Source organism: Pantherophis guttatus, chromosome 6 (genome assembly GCF_059756535.1).
Source record: "Pantherophis guttatus breed Tessera chromosome 6, ASM5975653v1, whole genome shotgun sequence".
Classification (NCBI taxonomy): Eukaryota; Metazoa; Chordata; class Lepidosauria; order Squamata; family Colubridae; genus Pantherophis; species Pantherophis guttatus.
Window position 1 is genome coordinate 69,732,471 of NC_142068.1, and position 17,131 is coordinate 69,749,601.

At 38.5% G+C, this 17,131-nt stretch overlaps 1 protein-coding gene across 2 annotated transcripts in view; it reads right to left on the reverse strand.

Annotated features, from left to right (window-relative positions):
- Window positions 1-295: 295 nt before the first annotated feature.
- HECTD2 (HECT domain E3 ubiquitin protein ligase 2) overlaps window positions 296-17,131 on the reverse strand; it is a 51,648-nt gene continuing 34,812 nt past the window's right edge. For both annotated transcript variants that reach the window (XM_034430386.3, XM_034430387.3), the window contains exons 15-21: window positions 11,808-11,966; window positions 7,143-7,217; window positions 3,497-3,584; window positions 3,216-3,322; window positions 2,337-2,452; window positions 2,109-2,252; window positions 296-1,399 (exon numbers count right to left, since the gene is read on the reverse strand). In XM_034430386.3, coding sequence (XP_034286277.2) covers window positions 1,279-1,399; window positions 2,109-2,252; window positions 2,337-2,452; window positions 3,216-3,322; window positions 3,497-3,584; window positions 7,143-7,217; window positions 11,808-11,966 — 810 coding nt within the window. In that variant the 3' untranslated portion in view covers window positions 296-1,278. The remainder of the gene's footprint in view (window positions 1,400-2,108; window positions 2,253-2,336; window positions 2,453-3,215; window positions 3,323-3,496; window positions 3,585-7,142; window positions 7,218-11,807; window positions 11,967-17,131) is intronic.

Sequence of the window (17,131 nt, forward strand, 5' to 3'; positions counted from 1 at the left end):
TTGGGGCTAATATGCTGACACTGTAAACCACTGAGCCTGCAATACTGCATTCTACCTACTGTGCCACCACAGCTCCCAATCCAACCTTCTATTTTCAGCAGTTGTCATCCAAATATATTCATGAAAAGAATATCCTGGAGATAATGCTTGGCTCTAGCCTGTGATACTTGGAGGAGATCGTGGCAATAACTTTGGACATGAATCTCAGGTTTTAAGAACCATTTTGGCTATTAGCTATCACACTTGAAGGTAAGAAATAAAAGCTGGAGCATTTACTATACATTGATTACATTCATTTTTATATAAAAAGTTGCTTAATTTATTTTAAATCTTGTATAAAAAACAATATGGTGTTAGAAATGTGAAGATGCGTAACTTAAATATATTAAAACAACTTTCTCGTTGTGCCAAAGTGATTTGTTTTTAATCAAGTAACAAATCCAAATTTGTATTATTAAACATTCAATCTTCTTGTTTAAATTGGAGTTATAAACACATAATAGCCAAATCTATCAATCTGGTATCATATACATGCAATTTAAAAGTTACAATTGGTCCATTAAATCTAGATAAATTTAAGATGGTAAGATAGCAGCCTTTGTATTCTTATACAATCAGTTCTGTTCAATTGTAAAAATCTTGAATATTTAACACTGGAAACCCTGTAAAAATAAATCTTTATCTGTAAATGGTATTATCAAAAACATATTGGCCTGTGGGCAATTATTTACATGATCTTAAATTAATAATTTATTCTGAAAAGGAAAATCAAAATAATATTTAATATATTTTTAAAACATTATTTGTTTCAATTGTCTCAGATAAATAAGTTACAATTTGTTATTAATTGAAAATAAGCTTAACTGATCATGAAGAATACAATTTCTATATTGCACTTCCCACTGGAATATAGTGCATATGAGCTATACCAATTGTGAGCAATAATAATTTACTCTGAACCTCATCCCTGTAGTGCAAACAATTTGAGGTGATAGAGATTAATTCTTGATGGTTGTCTATCTTAGATTAGATGACTGTATAGCATCATATATTTGATAGTTCTGACAGGTTGCAAAGATTAAGACTTTTATACAAAATTTCTATAAGAAAGACTAAACATATTTCTATACAGAAAAAAGAATGCACTCCTTAAAAAACAACAACAGTTCACACAGTTCTAAGTAAGACTGTCACAGTATTGAGAGATTGAAACATAAGAAGCTTTAAAGGCACAGTAGAAAGCAGGTGCTACATCCGCTATGCTTTTTAAAAGTTGTCTTATTCTAAACCAAAGCCTTCTGCATTTGAAATCCCAATTGTCAATTTTTGCTTCAGTTCCTTTTTCGTCTTGTATGGAGGCAGGCAGAGCTGGTTGAAGCAAGTATGGGCAATAGGTAACCTAAAATATAAAAAAGAATATATGCATATTAAATACGAAATAATTTAGATGACTATATTAAGACGTGACAACAAAGGACGAATGCTCATAGAACAGAAGTAGAATTTCTTTACCAGCAACTGACAGCTCTGAAGCGTACAATGTTGAGCAGTTCAGTATAATTTTACTTCAACCCTCCTGATACCGGGGAGTAGCTAAATATTATGATCATGGTCAATTGCAATGGGGAGCAAAGGACAAGATGTGCATGATTTCATCAATGTGCAGTCATGAGACTTTTATACTTGCATCAGGCAACAGGATATTTGTACAAGTGTAATCATGACATTTATGGGGTAACCTGCCCATGTCAACATTTTGGCATCATCACATTTGCTGAGATGGTGCTAACCCTATTTTTGATTTAGCGGTGGAGAATAAGGGGATCCACTTTTCAATCCACTTTTGTGGAAGGATTGAGTAGGAAAGAGGAGCAGAATGAATTGGGTCTTGGCCCTTGAACATTTTTTTTGCTTTCATTTATTTTTAGTGAATTCCTAATAAACAGTTTTAAATATTTGACCGGGGGCCTGGGCCATTTAAAGATGTCCAGATAGGAGTAAGCAAGCAACACTTTCAATGACTCACTCACTGGTTTACATGCATTAATTTCATTCTGTAATATCTGATTACAAGCCAGAATAATAACAGTATAAGCCAAAGTTTTTACCAGTTTGTGGATGCTTCACTCTTTGAAATTTTAAAATTAAGGTCTCCCATTCCTCCTACGGGTACTCTGTCACTTCCTGTAGCAAAATGTAGGAGCTTTTTTTGAAGTTCAAGAGGAAATTCGAGTACTACTTCCCAGAAATTCCTGAATTTTATACAAAACAGTGTCAGTTCCAACTCAAAATCAGTTTCTATATTTTCGATTAAAGTGTTAAAGAAAAAAAAATACCGGATAGTAAGATCAGTTTTCTGATAGCCATCATACTGTGTGTGTTTCTGGAGAGCATGCATATCCAACTCAGGACTTCCACATACCAGAATTTCAACTTCTTCAGGATGAAGCAGCTGCAAAATAAAATGGATTGTATAAACTGGGTGAATATTTTTCTTTTGTAGTATTTGAGTTTTCTTAATCTTTCATTTCAGACTTAACAAAAGGCAACATTATAGGGAAAACAAGGAAAATATAGATAACACCAGCAAAAATTATTATTAAATTAAGGTTCAGGCTAAATATAAAATTTCATAACACTGGATTTAAATTCTGGTTACATGAATAAAATAATTATTAATTAAACAAAGATACAATATTTGTCAAATTCAAAGTTGCTTATAATCAAAATTTCTTCAGTGCAATCTTACCAGTAGTTTTACACTCCAGTATGCTAGATTTAAACTAATCTAGTTACACTCACTGCTAAAGACTTACCAGTAAATACAATCTTATGTTTCTTAGTTATATAAATAGATTAATCATCAATTTGTTTTCTTTTGGCAATTGTGGTTAGAGCAAGAGTAAGTAACATCTACACTGAAAAAAAAATCATACTTTACAAAATGACAAGCTTTTCATTTTTTCCCTGTAAGCGTATCTTTCCTACAGCAGTAATTTAACCAGGGTTTTCTAAGGTGAACATTCAAGTAATGTATACTAATTTCCCCGTCTGTCAGAACTTCAGAACCAGACTGTAAGTACCTTTGGGGGGAGTTTTAAAACTTTGAATGGTCGCTAAATGACATGTCATAAGTCAAGGATTATATGTATGTATAGGTATTCTCCAAAACATACCGCATTTTAACTTTCTGTTCAATATTTTTTTATTCTTACCATCAATGCATAGGAAGCACAGACACTGTGAAATCCATAATAAAATGCAGCAAACTGTTTGTAGATTGATTTATTGAGAAGAAAGTCTACATAAAGCTGCACATACTCTGAAAAAGAGAATAGTTCAGATTTTCTTTTAGCCAGTATTAATCACAGGTGTTTACTGCAGTGGATTTGAAACTCTAATATTCAGTATTTAAAATTAGCTCATTATTATCAGATGTAATTTTGAAAACAGCTCAAATTAATTCAAATGATTTTTATATTATATTATACTATACCTTTTCTATTTTCATTGGTAACTGGTATTTTATCTCCGTCAGGCTTTAAGTCATAACACTTTATGACGCCAAATTCCTCTTGAAAAACCTGATAAAACAAGATATTCTAGTGAAATGCAGTGACAGACTAAGATTGGAATACCCCATTGGAAATTAAATCTGCTAATTATTTTGTCCAATATTCTTTTTCCCTTCACAATGTTGCTGGGAGGTTAAAAGCAATCAGAGGATGACTTCCGGTGGCTCCGCGAAACGCCAACGGAGCTCCTTTTAGGAGCTCCAACCCTGTGACTCGGTATAGCTGCTAGAACAGCGAAAATCAGCTGTCTAGCGGCTTAAAAACTCTCCCCCAGGGAAAAGGGGGAGAGAAGAGCAGAAGGGTCTGGGTAGAGGTCCCCTAGACCTCCAGGCTTTTTTTTTTTTAAGCCTGGGGTTTGCAGGGTGAGAGCTCCCTGAAAGCCCTTCAGAGCTCTGGAGCCGGGATGAGTCTGTTTAAAAATAAGCAGACCGAAGCGTCGCGACCACACCAGCAAAGCAACTAGAAAGATTATAAAGAATTTGGATTTTGGATGCTGGCAGAATTAATCCAGGAGACTAAAAATGCAAGTATTATATGTTAACTCCGTTTAAAAGGGGAAAGATGGCGCCTTAGGGCGTGAAAATGAAACTTATAAGTGAAAGTCCTTGTTAACATCAGTAACATTGTTAAAGCTATCGCGTTATTCAAGAAAAAGTTTTAAAGTGGAAGTGGAATGGAAAAGACTGTGGTATTGATTTTAATTAACTTACATCCTTAATTTGCGTGGAAATAATTGGAGTTAATGACCTGATAGCCAAATTAATACAAACATAAAGAGACAATTGAAAAATGGCTGAAATTAAAGATGGATTATATGAGTCAGCAAACTTACAAATAGTGACTGCAAAGGACTTAAAAGATTTTTAAAAATCTTTTGCTGTTGAGATAAGACAGATAATTAAAAGAACTATTCAAGATTTTAAATTGGGGATTAATAATGACTTGCTGGCTGGAAAAGAGGAAGAAATTAATCAGGATAATGTGCCTTTGGAGGATAAAAGAGACATTGTTGGGGCTAAAATGGAGGTTATTGTACCGAAAACAGAGGTTCTGGAAGAGGCTTCCATTCAATTAATTGAGAAACAGCAAGAAGACTCTTTACTGCAGGTTGATAAATATTTTGACAAGTTTTGGCTCTACAGACAGAATCAATATATAAGGAACGAACTGATGGACTACAAATGCAGGAAGAGTCGAAATGGGGGCTTCAAATTAAAGGAAACAACTCGAAGAAGAGAACGAATTCCAAAGACACACCAACTACAATTTCAAACCCAAAAACTTTTGAAAATAAAAGCAGGGGGAGGAGCAATGCTGAAGAAGAAAGTATTATTGAAGAAGGACTGGAAAAAATATAGAAAGAAAGAAAGACTGGTCATATTTTGGAGATTGTCTCATGATGTTAAAAGATTTAATTAAAGTTGGATAACTTTCTGAATTTTATTGTAGTTTTAAAGTATTGAAGTTTAAAGGTGGATAATTTAAAATTTAATGGATAACTTTTTGAAAGTTTTGAAACTTATATTTTGGAGAATGTTCTGCTAATGTATTAAGAGATTTTAAAATGTTTAAAATAAGATTATGTTTTTTTTCCTTTTTTTAATAAATGTGAAATGTGATAAGAGAATTTATAAAAGGAAGGTTGAAGTATAATTTTTAAAAGGGGAGTTAACAAGTGTGAGAGAGTTTTGAATTCTGTAATAGTTAGCATATTTTAGCTTATGTTTGTTAAATGCTATATCCTGTTTTTGCTCTGGGAAGTCGGGGGGAATGGGGGAGGGGGGGTTTGGGTGGGGATAAAATGAAGTATGATAATTGATTGTGTAGTGTTTGGTTGTTTGAATATAAAAAATAAAAAACTTTTGTTATAAAAAAAAAAAGGCAATCAGCCCCTTAAGAAAAAGTAGAATATAAATCAGTGGTGGGTTGCTCCTGGTTCTGTCTGGTTCTTGCAAACTGGTAGTAAAAGCGGTGGGAAGCTCTGCCCACCCGCCCGGACGTCACAATGGACGATCTGCGCATGCGCAGAAGTGCGTGCACGTGAGCAAAGCGAGCACGCACATGTGCTCCCGTTGCGAACCGGTAGTAAAGGTAAGTAGAACCCACCCCTGATATAAATGTAATACAGGTAGTCCTCGGTTTACAACAATTGAGCCCCCAAATTTCCATTGCTAAGCAAGGCAGTTGTTAAGTGAGTTTTGCCCCATTTTACAATCTTTCTTGCCATAGTTGTTATGTGAATTTCTGCAGTTGTTAACTTAGTAACACATTAAGTGAATCTGGCTTCCCCATTGATTTTGCTTGTCAGAAGGTTAAAAGGGGGATCACATGATCCCAGGACACTGAAACCATTATAAGTACATGCATGTTGCCAAACATCAAAATTTTGATCACATGATCACAGAGATCGTATAACGGTCATGTGTGAAAACAGTCATAAGTCACTTTTTCAATGCCTTTGTAACTTCAAGTAGCCACTAATTGAATGGTTGTGAGCCAAGGACCACTTGTGCCTATGTACAAAGAAAAAATGTGTTACTCAGAATTTCTGTCAAATGTTAAGCCTTTCAGTCAGTTCATATGAGATTTGGTAAATGTGTACATTTCTATTAATTCTAAGAGAAATTAAAACTCATTTACACACAAACAAGGTATTCCTTGGCTGTAGCTACAATTATTTTTCAATTCTTAAAATGGTATTTGCACTAACATTTATTTCATGGAAAAGGTGTTCTGAGTTGTACATGGAGAATAAGTAGAGGCTATAATGCCTTTCAAGAGCTTAGTGAAAGATGGAATGATTAAAAACTGAATGCAGCCAACCAGACTAAAATAAAATCTGAAATCATTAAATAATTTTGGCTGACTTGCTGTCCCCAGCTGTAATGAAGAAAGGATAAAAAGCAAGAAGCTAAAAAGAAAGATTAATAGCCAAAATATTCTAAATGATTGTAATAAAGCGCTTGGGAATATGGGAAAAACTAAATTTGGATAAGATAGAATTTTGGACAATGGGAGTATATTTTGAATGACAGTTTTCATTTCCATCTTTATTCTTAAGCTAATTAAATGCTGCTGTTGTCAGAAATAATACAGAAGTGTTTTCCAAAATAATATTAATATAATTTACAATAATGTATAATGGAGGGAACAATTTAATGGATTCCTGAATTTAGCAAGGGGGCTGGATTAGACAATTATATAATAGATAATTATATACCGTGTTTTCCCCAAAATAAGATCCTATCTTATATTTTTTGAACCCCAAAATAAGCATTTGGCCTTATTTTCGGGGAGATCTTATTATTTTGGGACACGTGGAGCAAGATAGGGCTCCTCTTGCCATCTTACCTGATTTCCAGCTCTGTCTCCCTAATCCTAACCAGAGGAAATGGCAGGGACAGACTGCACATGCGCTTAAATATTTTCATTAAGGGCTTATTTTCGGGGAAGGGTTTATTTTTGGGAAGGTCTTATTTTTGGGGGAGGTCTTATTTTCGGGGAAACACAGTAGTTATAACCTGTTAGAATCCTTCCAACTCAAGCATTCTGATTTTATTATTATACCTGGAAGGTTGAATAAAAGTCTTCTTCAACATTCCCTTCATAGGATAGCAGCTCATTTAATCCATGAGCTAACTCCTGTAAGAAATTTTTTTGAAAATTAAAATACACAGAATGTCCTTCTTTCCTTATGAATCCTAGAAATGTTATGTAGATCACCTGAGTAGCCGCAAGCATTTCATATCAGATACCAAATGGCACTCTTACTGCAGCAAATATGATTTACATCACTGCTTTTCCTTTTCAAATGGGTTAGTGAAGGCCACCCATTTTTACTTTCTGGATCAATGTTTTGTAAAAGTAAAAAAATGGAAATTTATTGTATATTTAGTGTTTCCTACACAACTAATACTATATACAGATAACACCTATTGTTTGATGGTATGAAAGGCATCATCGCAGGATGTATGTAAAACTGCATAAAACATCTGCCTATCTCTCCTTGGGAAGGACTTGGCAGGTGGATAAAAATGCCAAATCCAGTCCAAACATCTGGCTGATGATGTGATGAACCATAATGTATTAAATTTATATGCTGCTCAGTTCCCAGCAGCTCTGGGAAGTTTTGAACATCAACCCATGCACAAAACCCCAATGAAAATACCTCTGCTCCCAATTACCTATTTAAATACATTTCCATTATGTTTTCTTATTTTAAAAATGAACACTCCATAAACTCCTTATTTTAATAACAAATGCTTCTTTGAGGATACAAGATCTGGGCTGCACGAAGTTCTGATGACCACAAGATAGCAACAAAGAGATACAGAAAATTAAACTTTACTGCCATTTATTGACCATCAAGTTTTTTGCAGTCCAGACCTAGTTGGCCAAGTATTATAGCTTTCATAAAACATTATTTATTTATTTATTTATTTTTATATGCTGCCCTTCTCCGGAGACTCAGGGTGGCTTACAATGCGTTAAGCAATAGCCTTCATACTTTTGTATATTTTATACAAAGTCAGCTTATTGCCCCCACAAACCAGGTCCTCATTTTACTCACCTTAGAAAGGATGGAAGGCTAAGTCGACCTTGAGCTGGTGAGAATTGAATTCGCAGTAATTGCAGGCAGCTGGATGTTAAATGCTGCCTTAGTAGGAGGCATTAGCCTCCTATGCCACTCAGGCTCCTGAGAATAGGATTTCTCCTATGGAGCTTTAAAAATGCAGCATTTTTATTAAAATCAAGAATAGTAATTAATTTGTTTGACATATTTTAATGCTGTCAAATCCCAACAATTCAAAGAATGCTAGGGTATAAATCTAGGCTGCTTTAGATCTAGACTGCCATTTGATGAAAGTAAGAAACGAGTGTATTCTATATCTGATTGCTGCCATGTAGTGATTATTCAGTTTTGCAGCACAGAATTGCTAGCTCTAAACATTAACAGCTTTCTGTAAATACAGTATTGGAATGGACCATCGGCAACCCTTTCATTCCAAATCATCCTAATTGCACATTATGTGCTCAATGGCAAATGTTTTTCTGAGGTGGATGATAAAGCCTCTTGGACAGGATTACTAAATGTTGTTTCTAATACCTAATATACTGAAAGTAGACCTTAGGTATTTGTTCAGCTCCTGCAAAAATGGTTAGGTTTGTTTTGTGACATTACATTAAGAAAGGGTTTTATGTTGAACCTACACATGTACATGGCAATCAGAGTGGACTCTTTCATTGCCATATTTCTTTAATGCTGATTTTATATTGTTACTTATATGTGATCTGAAATTTAGAATACTATGTGTTGACAATTTAGTAGGCAATTAAAATGACTACTGTATAATCCTGGAGGCACCAAATTTCTTGAGTTTATTCAGAGCCAGTGCAACATTCCTAAACTGATTACCAAAGGAGGCCCCCTAATCTGTAAAAGAGTGGAATCATGTATCTCCTGTTACTGAAGGTGCTCATAGTTCCTCTCCAGGAATTATGCTGAAAGGGAAAAAGCCCATGTTTTTATTACCCTGTTATAATGTATGAGTAGTTCAATTTTTGGCAAAACATCAGATGATTGCTTACATGTGTGAAAGAGCTATCATCAACTGAGCATCACAGAATCTTAAATTGCCTGACACTTTCTCAACATGAAAAAAATAGTTTAGAATTGTAACTTGTTCATGATTCAGTTGCAAATATTATATACTGGTAGTTATTTGAAGACATTTCTAGATAAAATATGTGTCATGAGGGGTCCTTGATGTTCTCTGAGCTTGCTTGTTTTCTTGCAGACATTTCATTATCCAAACGATCAGTGCTAGTGAGGAGTGTGGTTTGCTGTCAGTTTATATTCTGGTGACTTGCCCTGTCAGTGTTGGTGGATGTTTTGAAGGGTTTTGGTTGGCATGTATGCTATGCTGATACCATGAGGTTGTAATAGTCTGTTGGTGGTTCCTGAGATATTCTTGATGCATGGCAGTCTAATTCTTTTTAGGATTTGCATTGGTTGTGCTGTATTGGGTTGAGTGATCAGGGACTTTTTGATGAAGTTGCATAGATATCCATTTTGTTTGAATATGTTATATAGACGCTCTATTTCCTTTTCATGCTGTTCTGGATTGCTGCAGTATGTTTGGGCTCATCTAAATAAAGTCCTTACTCAACTTACACTTAGGTTAGAAAAACCAAAAGCATACATATAAACTGGGGGAAACCAGGCTTAATAGCTGTGACTGTGAGAGGGAGCTTGGAATATTAATGATCGATCAGCTAAATATGAGCCAGCAGTGTGCAGCGGCAGCTAAAAAAGCGAACACAATCCTAAATTGCATTAACAGAGGGATACAATCAAGATCAAGTGAGGTACTACTAATACCACTCTATAAAGCCCTAATAAGACCACACCTAGAGTACTGCATCAACTTTTGGTCACCACATTATAAAAAAGATGTTGAGACTCTAGAAAAAATGCAGAGAGCAACCAGGATGATTAGGGGACTGGAGACTAAAACATATGAAGAACGGTTACATGATCTGGGCATGGCTAGTCTAGTGAAGGACCAGGGGAGACATGATAGCTGTCTTCCAATACTTGAGGCTGCCACAGAGAGGAAGGGATCAAGCTCTTTTCCAAAGCACCTGAAGGCCAGACAAGGAATAATGGATGGAAACTGACCAAGGAGAGATTCAACTTAGAAATGAAGAGGAACTTTTTGACAGTGAGAACAATCAACCAATGGAACAGCTTGCCTTCGGAAGTTGTGGGAGCTTCATCACTTGAGACTTTCAAGAAAAGATTGGGCTGCAATTTGTCAGAAATGGTGTAGGGTCTCCTACTTGAGTGGGGGTTGGACTAGATTACCTGTAAGGTCCCTTCCAACTCTGTTAATCTGTTAAATTTCTCTTGTGGGAGGTTGGGTTGTTGCTTTGATAGTGGAGCACCTAGTTAGGCTGGGTTTTTCTGTAGACTTGCGTTTCTAGTTTGTTTTTTGGTATCTGCTGATCAGGATGTCCAGGAAAGGTAGTGAGTTATTGTTTTCTTCTTCTCTAGTAAACTGGATTCCTTTAAAAATGTTATTGATGGTTCTGTGGGTGTTCTCTAATTGGCCCTTTTTATTGTGGTAAAGGTGTCATCTACATATCTGATCGATATTTTTGATTTATTTATTGGTTCAATTTATTGGTTCAATTTATATGCCACCCTTCTCTGGAGACTCAGGGCGGCTTACAATGTGTTAAGCAATAGCCTTCATACATTTGTATATACCTGCTTAGTAGGGCTTTTGCCCCTCCCCCCAAAAGAACTGTGTTCTTTTTTATACAAAGTCAGCTTATTGCCCCCATAAACCGGGTCCTCATTTTACCTACCTCGAAAGGATGGAAGGCTGAGTCAACCTTGAGCCTGGTGAGATTTGAACTTGCAATAATTGCAGGCAGCTGATGCTATTTAACAGCAATTTAGTCTGCTGTGCCACCAAGGCTCTTGTTGTATTTGTGTATTTGTGTATTTGGTTGTATTTGTGGAAGTGCTATGGCTTCTAGATGTTGCATGATGACCTCTGCTGTAAGTCCTGAAAGAAGTGATTCCATAGGTGTCCTTTTAATTTGTTGATACAGTAAATATGTCCATCAAATTGAAAGTAGGTAGTTAGGTAATGTAATTGGGTAATGAAACATCTGCAAGAAAACAAGCAAGCTCAGAGAGCACCAAGGACCTCATGTCAATCTTGAGCTATAAATATTCTCTTTATAAATATGTGTCAGTTATGAACATTAATGTAATTGTTCATGTGAATAGTATTTGAGTACAATGTATGCTAAAGTAAGTTACAACTGAGTTTCTTTTTTAAAGATTGCATTTTGTGCTTACTTACAATAATGCTATATTTGTTAAAATGGATAATTTTAATCATGCACCAGAAATAGAAATGGCTGTTTGATTTCGAACTAAAACAAACAAAAAAAAGTATCATATACAGCAAATATAACACCAACACACACAGTATAAACAAAGCAGAGGTGAAGCATTACCTGTTATCACTGATGTAAAATATATGCTATTTCTGGGCTTTATAACAATGCATGAATCTGCTAATGATAAACAGGAACTTTATAAAGTACAATAATATTTTCTGCTCTATAAACACAATCTGAAATTATGCAGTCAAACCACCAATACTGTACTAAAAAAAAAAATTGACATTTCAAAATAACTCTTATACCTACCGGCATAACCCGACACAAGTCATCAATAGTAACATTACCAATTCCTACAGGTGTATTCAGGTCACATGGTACAATGGGAGGACTAAGTAATTTTTTGTAGCAGCACAGTGGAAATCGAATATCCAGTGTGATACTATTATAGACAGCTAGTCCCATAAGCTGGATAATGAATGTTAAGTTTAATATCATATTCTCATTTTAGGGCATACTATCAGTTTTATTAATGTTATATGACTTAACACACATATTAAACAGGGATGATAAAAATATTACATATTTAGAATACTGACACTGCATCTAAATGTAATCTAATTTCTATAACAAATAATCCACCAACAAGCTTATTAATAAGCCATGAAATTCCACCCTATCATAGGAATTATTTTCAAAAAATAATCCCAGAAAGAAACAAGCCTTTTCCAAAATATTGCCAAAAATACCATAGATCCTGGTACCCTAATATATAAGCAAACAAGGTCTGCATATAACATATCATCTGGGTGTAACATATCAAATGCCGGCTGTAGATCTCAGAGAAACACTAGGGATATGTTCATAACTGCAACAATATTTCCTGTGTCTATTCTTATATAGTGTATTTCGGTAATAAATATGAAGTAAAATTATTTAACCATGTTTGTAAAATGGAAAAACTACCAACACATTATTTTATAACCAATTTAAGATGAAAAACAGGTATATTTCTTTAAAAAAAAAGTACATTCCAGATTTTTTTCTTAATTGAAATTCCAACGAAATAGTCATGTACAGTGCAAAAAAAGTTAGTGATGTTAAGATAGTTGGGGGCTTGTTGATTGCGTACCTGTCTCCCAGCTGTGTATCAACAGCCCTGCCCAGACTAATCGACGCCCTCTCGGGGCTGGTGGTGCAGTTTCCCAGACTTATTGTTCTGGGGGAGTTCAATCTGCCATCCCTGGGTGCGGTGTCAGGGATGGCTCGGGAGTTCATGGCTTCCATGGCAGCTATGGACCTGACTCAGATTATTCAGGGCCCGACTCATGGGGGGGGGGGCCACACGCCCGATCTTGTTTTTGTCTCGGAGTAGTGGCGAGTGGAGCTCGGTGGGGGATCACTTTCGATTTACCCCCTGTCATGGACCGACCACTATCTCCTTCGGCTAGGCTTCCGTTACGCCGTCCCTCCTCACTGGGAGGCGCAATCGACCATCTGGTTCCGCCCCAGGTGCCTGACGGACCCTGAGAGGTTCCAGATGGAGCTTGGGATGATCCCTCTCTCTCTCCCACGCCCCAGCCACGGCCCTGGTGGAGGCCTGGGAAGAGGCTGCTGCCGGGGTTCTGGACCAGGTCGTTCCTTTGCGGCCTCTGACTCGTCGCAGACCCCGGTTGGCTCCCTGGTTCACTGAGGAGCTCCGGGGGATGAAGCGGCATAGATGAGGCCTAGAGAGCTGTTGGAATGCCAGTCGTTCCGAATCTGACCGATTTCAGTTAAGGTCGGCCACATGGGCCTACCTGGTGGAGTTGGCGGCGGCAAAGCGCCGCTACTTCACCGATGTCATCGCGTCTGCAGAGAATCGTCTGGCTGCCCTATTTAGGGTGTCCCGCTCCCTCTTAAATCAGAGGTTGAGGGAAGACCCTTTACAGGGACGAGCCGAGGAGTTTGGTCAGCACCTGTCAGACAAAATCGCTCAGATTCGGGACGGCCTGGACTCTGACTGGACAGAGTCAGATGGGGGTGAGACAGCGGGCCTTGTGCTTTGGGAAGAGTTTGACTCTGTTACCCCAGAGGAAGTGGACAGGATCATGGGGAAGCTGAGTGCGGCCACATATGTGTTGGACCCGTGTCCCTCCTGGCTGGTTTATTCAGCCCGGGAGGTGACACGAAACTGGATCCAGGTGGTGATAGCGGCTTCTTTGAGGGAGGGTAAGTTCCCGACCTGAAGGAGGTGGGTAACTTGAAGGAGGTGGTGGTGAGTCACTTTCATCCAGTCTCCAACCTCCGCTTTTTAGTGAAGGTTGTCGAGAATGTGGTGGCACGTCAGCTCCCACTGGTCCTGGATGAAGCGGATTACCTTGACTCGTACCAATCGGGTTTCAGGCCCGGGTACAGCACGGAGATGGCATTGGTCGCGCTGGTGGATGATCTCTGGAGGGCCCGGGTCAGAGGTTATTCCTCTGTTCTGGTCCTATTGGATCTTTTGGCGGCATTTGATACCATCGACCAGTATCCTGCTGCGTCGCCTCGAGGGGTTGGGAGTGGGGGGCACTGTTTTACAGTGGTTCTCCTCCTACCTCTCGGGTCGAACGCAAGCGGTGTTGACAGGGGGGCAGAGATCGACCTCGAGGCCCCTCACTTGTGGGGTGCCCCAGGGGTTGGTCCTCTTGCCCCTCCTGTTCAACATCTATATGAAGCCGCTAGGGGAGATCATCTGTGGTTTTGGGGTGAGGTATCATCAGTATGCTGATGATACTCAGCTCTTTATTTCCACCCCGGACCAACCCAGTGATGCTCTCGACATAATGGCCCGGTGCCTGGAAGCGGTGCGGGTCTGGATGGGTAGAAACAGACTGCAACTCAACCCGGCCAAGACCGAGTGGCTGTGGGTACCGGCATCTCGGTTCAGAGGAGAGGTGCCATCGCTGACTATAGGGGGTGAAGTTTTGCCCCCTGTAGACAGGGTGCGCAACTTGGGCGTCCTCCTGGATTCATGGTTGAGCTTAGATCATACAACGACCGTGACCAGGGGGGCATTTGCCCAGATACATCTGGTGCGCCAGTTGCATCCCCACTTGGACCGAGATGCCCTATGCACAGTTACTCATGTGCTGGTCACTTCACGGATTGACTACTGCAACACTCTCTACATGGGGCTGCCCTTGAGGATCACTCGGAGGCTTCAGCTGGTGCAAAATGCAGCTGCGCGGGTTGTGATGGGAGAATCCCGATACTCCCATATTACACCCCTCCTGCGCGGCTTGCATTGGTTACCGGTTGCCCTCCGGGTGAGATTCAAGGTGCTGGTGATGACCTATAAAGCCCTATATGGCTTAGACACAGGATATTTGGCGGACCACCTACAGCCAGCAACGATATCCCATCGCCCGGTGCGCACCCATAGAGAGGGCCTGCTCAGGGTGCCGTTGGCTAGACTGTGCCAGCTGGCGGCCCCCAGGGGTAGAGCCTTCTCGGTGGGTGCGCCCACCCTCTGGAATCAACTTCCCTTGGAGCTCCGATTAGCGCCTGACCTTCGCACCTTCCGTTGTGAATTAAAAACTTGGCTTTTTAAATCGCTTGACCAATCACAAACCTTGGTCTGATGGGGGTTTTAAGAGTTAAATTTTAAATTTTTTAGATTTTAGGTTTTATTTTGTATTGTGGCTTGTGTTTTTATTATTGTGAGCCGCCCTGAGTCCATTGGGAGATAGGGCGGCATATAAGCCAAATAAAATAAATAAATAAAATAAATAAATAAATAAATATTTTCGGGCTGCTTTCTGGCCGTTTTTCGGCCCGAAAACGTGCAAAAAACGGCCCGAAAAACAGCCAAAAGGCTATTTTCTGGGCAGTTTTCCAGCCCAAAAAGAGCTGGAAAATGGCCTGGAAAATGAGCAGGGGCCAGGCCAGCCCAGTGGTGGGATTTGCTAATTCACCAAACTGTGCAGAATCTTAACTACCTGTTCGCCCGAACCGGTGTGAGCTGGCAGCAGCCCACCTCTGAATAAAGCTGAAAATGTGCTCAGTCATTCATGCCCTGGTCATCTCGTGTTTGGACTACTGCAATGTGCTCTACATGGGGATATCCTTGAAGAGCATTCAAATGCTGTAGCTGGCACAGAATGCAATTGCGCAGACAGTTTTAGGAGCCCCTAGGAATGGTCCATTAGCACATCTAATTCAAGGTGTTGGTTCTTACCTTAAAAGCCTTTGTGGCATGGGGTCAAGGCTACCTGAGGATCTGTCTCACCCCAATGAGATTGGCCTGGCCCACTTGCTCTGGCAGGAGTATGCTATGGATGCAGTCAGGAAATGAATTTTAGTTGATGGAGTTTAGAAAAAGAGCCTTTTTTTTTTGCCATGGTTCCCCCACTCTGGAACACTGTGCTGCTTTAAGTGAGCTATGCCTCCACCCTCTTGCCTTCAGAAAATGCCTGAAAACCTAGATCTGCTGATTGGCTTGCGGCCCACCCTGGAGGTGGTTAAAAAGAAGATCCCACTTCCACTCTGTTTATGTATTGTTTCCTTTCTTATCCAGTTTTTTGGTTAATGATTCACATTTTAACGTTTTCATGTTCTAATTGTTTTGTATTGCAGTTTTATGACGTGGTAAGCCACCCAGAGTTGCTCGATAGTGAGATGAGCGGCATAAATATTTAACAAATAGATAATTTTTTTAAAAAATGTATCTTTTCAAGTAGCTGAAGGAATTCTTTAATTGATCAGTGGTTGGAAAATCAAGATAAGTAGCTGTTTTAGAATGTTGACATGCCCTAAATTGATTCTGTTAAAGATTATCTGCTTACATACACCATATGTGAATAGGCCTTTTTATGGGAGAAAGAATTACTCATAGCTAGATTATTAAACAACAAAATATTATTTGTTAATGCATATATGTAATCTATGGGCCAGTTTGGCACAGAGATTAAAAACAGGGAGACTATGTGTTCTAGTTCCACTTTAGGCACAAAGCCAGCTGCAAGACTTTGAGCCAGTCACATTTCTCAGCCCACAATAAAAAAGGCAATGGCAAAACCATTTCTGAAAATGCTACCAAGAAAACTGCAGGGACTTGTCCAGACAGTCTTCAGAGCCAAGACTGACTTAAAGGCAAACAAAAACACATGTGTAATCTATTGCACTTAAACAACTGCTTTAAAAATACATTTTTTGGCTATTATATTGACATATCAGCATTATAACCATGCAAATTTAAATTTTATTCAAAAAATTCCTCCTCAGTAAGGTTTTATTTTTTGCGACCAAGTTCAATCTCCACCATGACAAATCAACATGTGGCACTGAAAAAGGCTGCATCCTTTTTTGTATGTGAAATAATAATTTTTTAAAATGGGATTTAAACATATGATCCTTATTTTTGCACTCTTAAATTAAGACATTTCAAGCAAAGGTATAACTAGAGGTAGGGCTTATTGAGCGACTGCTTCATTTAATGACTTTTTGCAGTTGCAACAGTGATGGAAAAGTAACTTTGTGATCAATTCTCTCATTTACAGCCTTCTGTAAAACAAAGAAAATTTGAAGTAAGATAATAAACACAATTGCAGATTAATTTAGTGACTGCTCTGCTTAATGACAGAGTTGCTGGCCCCAATTGTGGCTGCTAA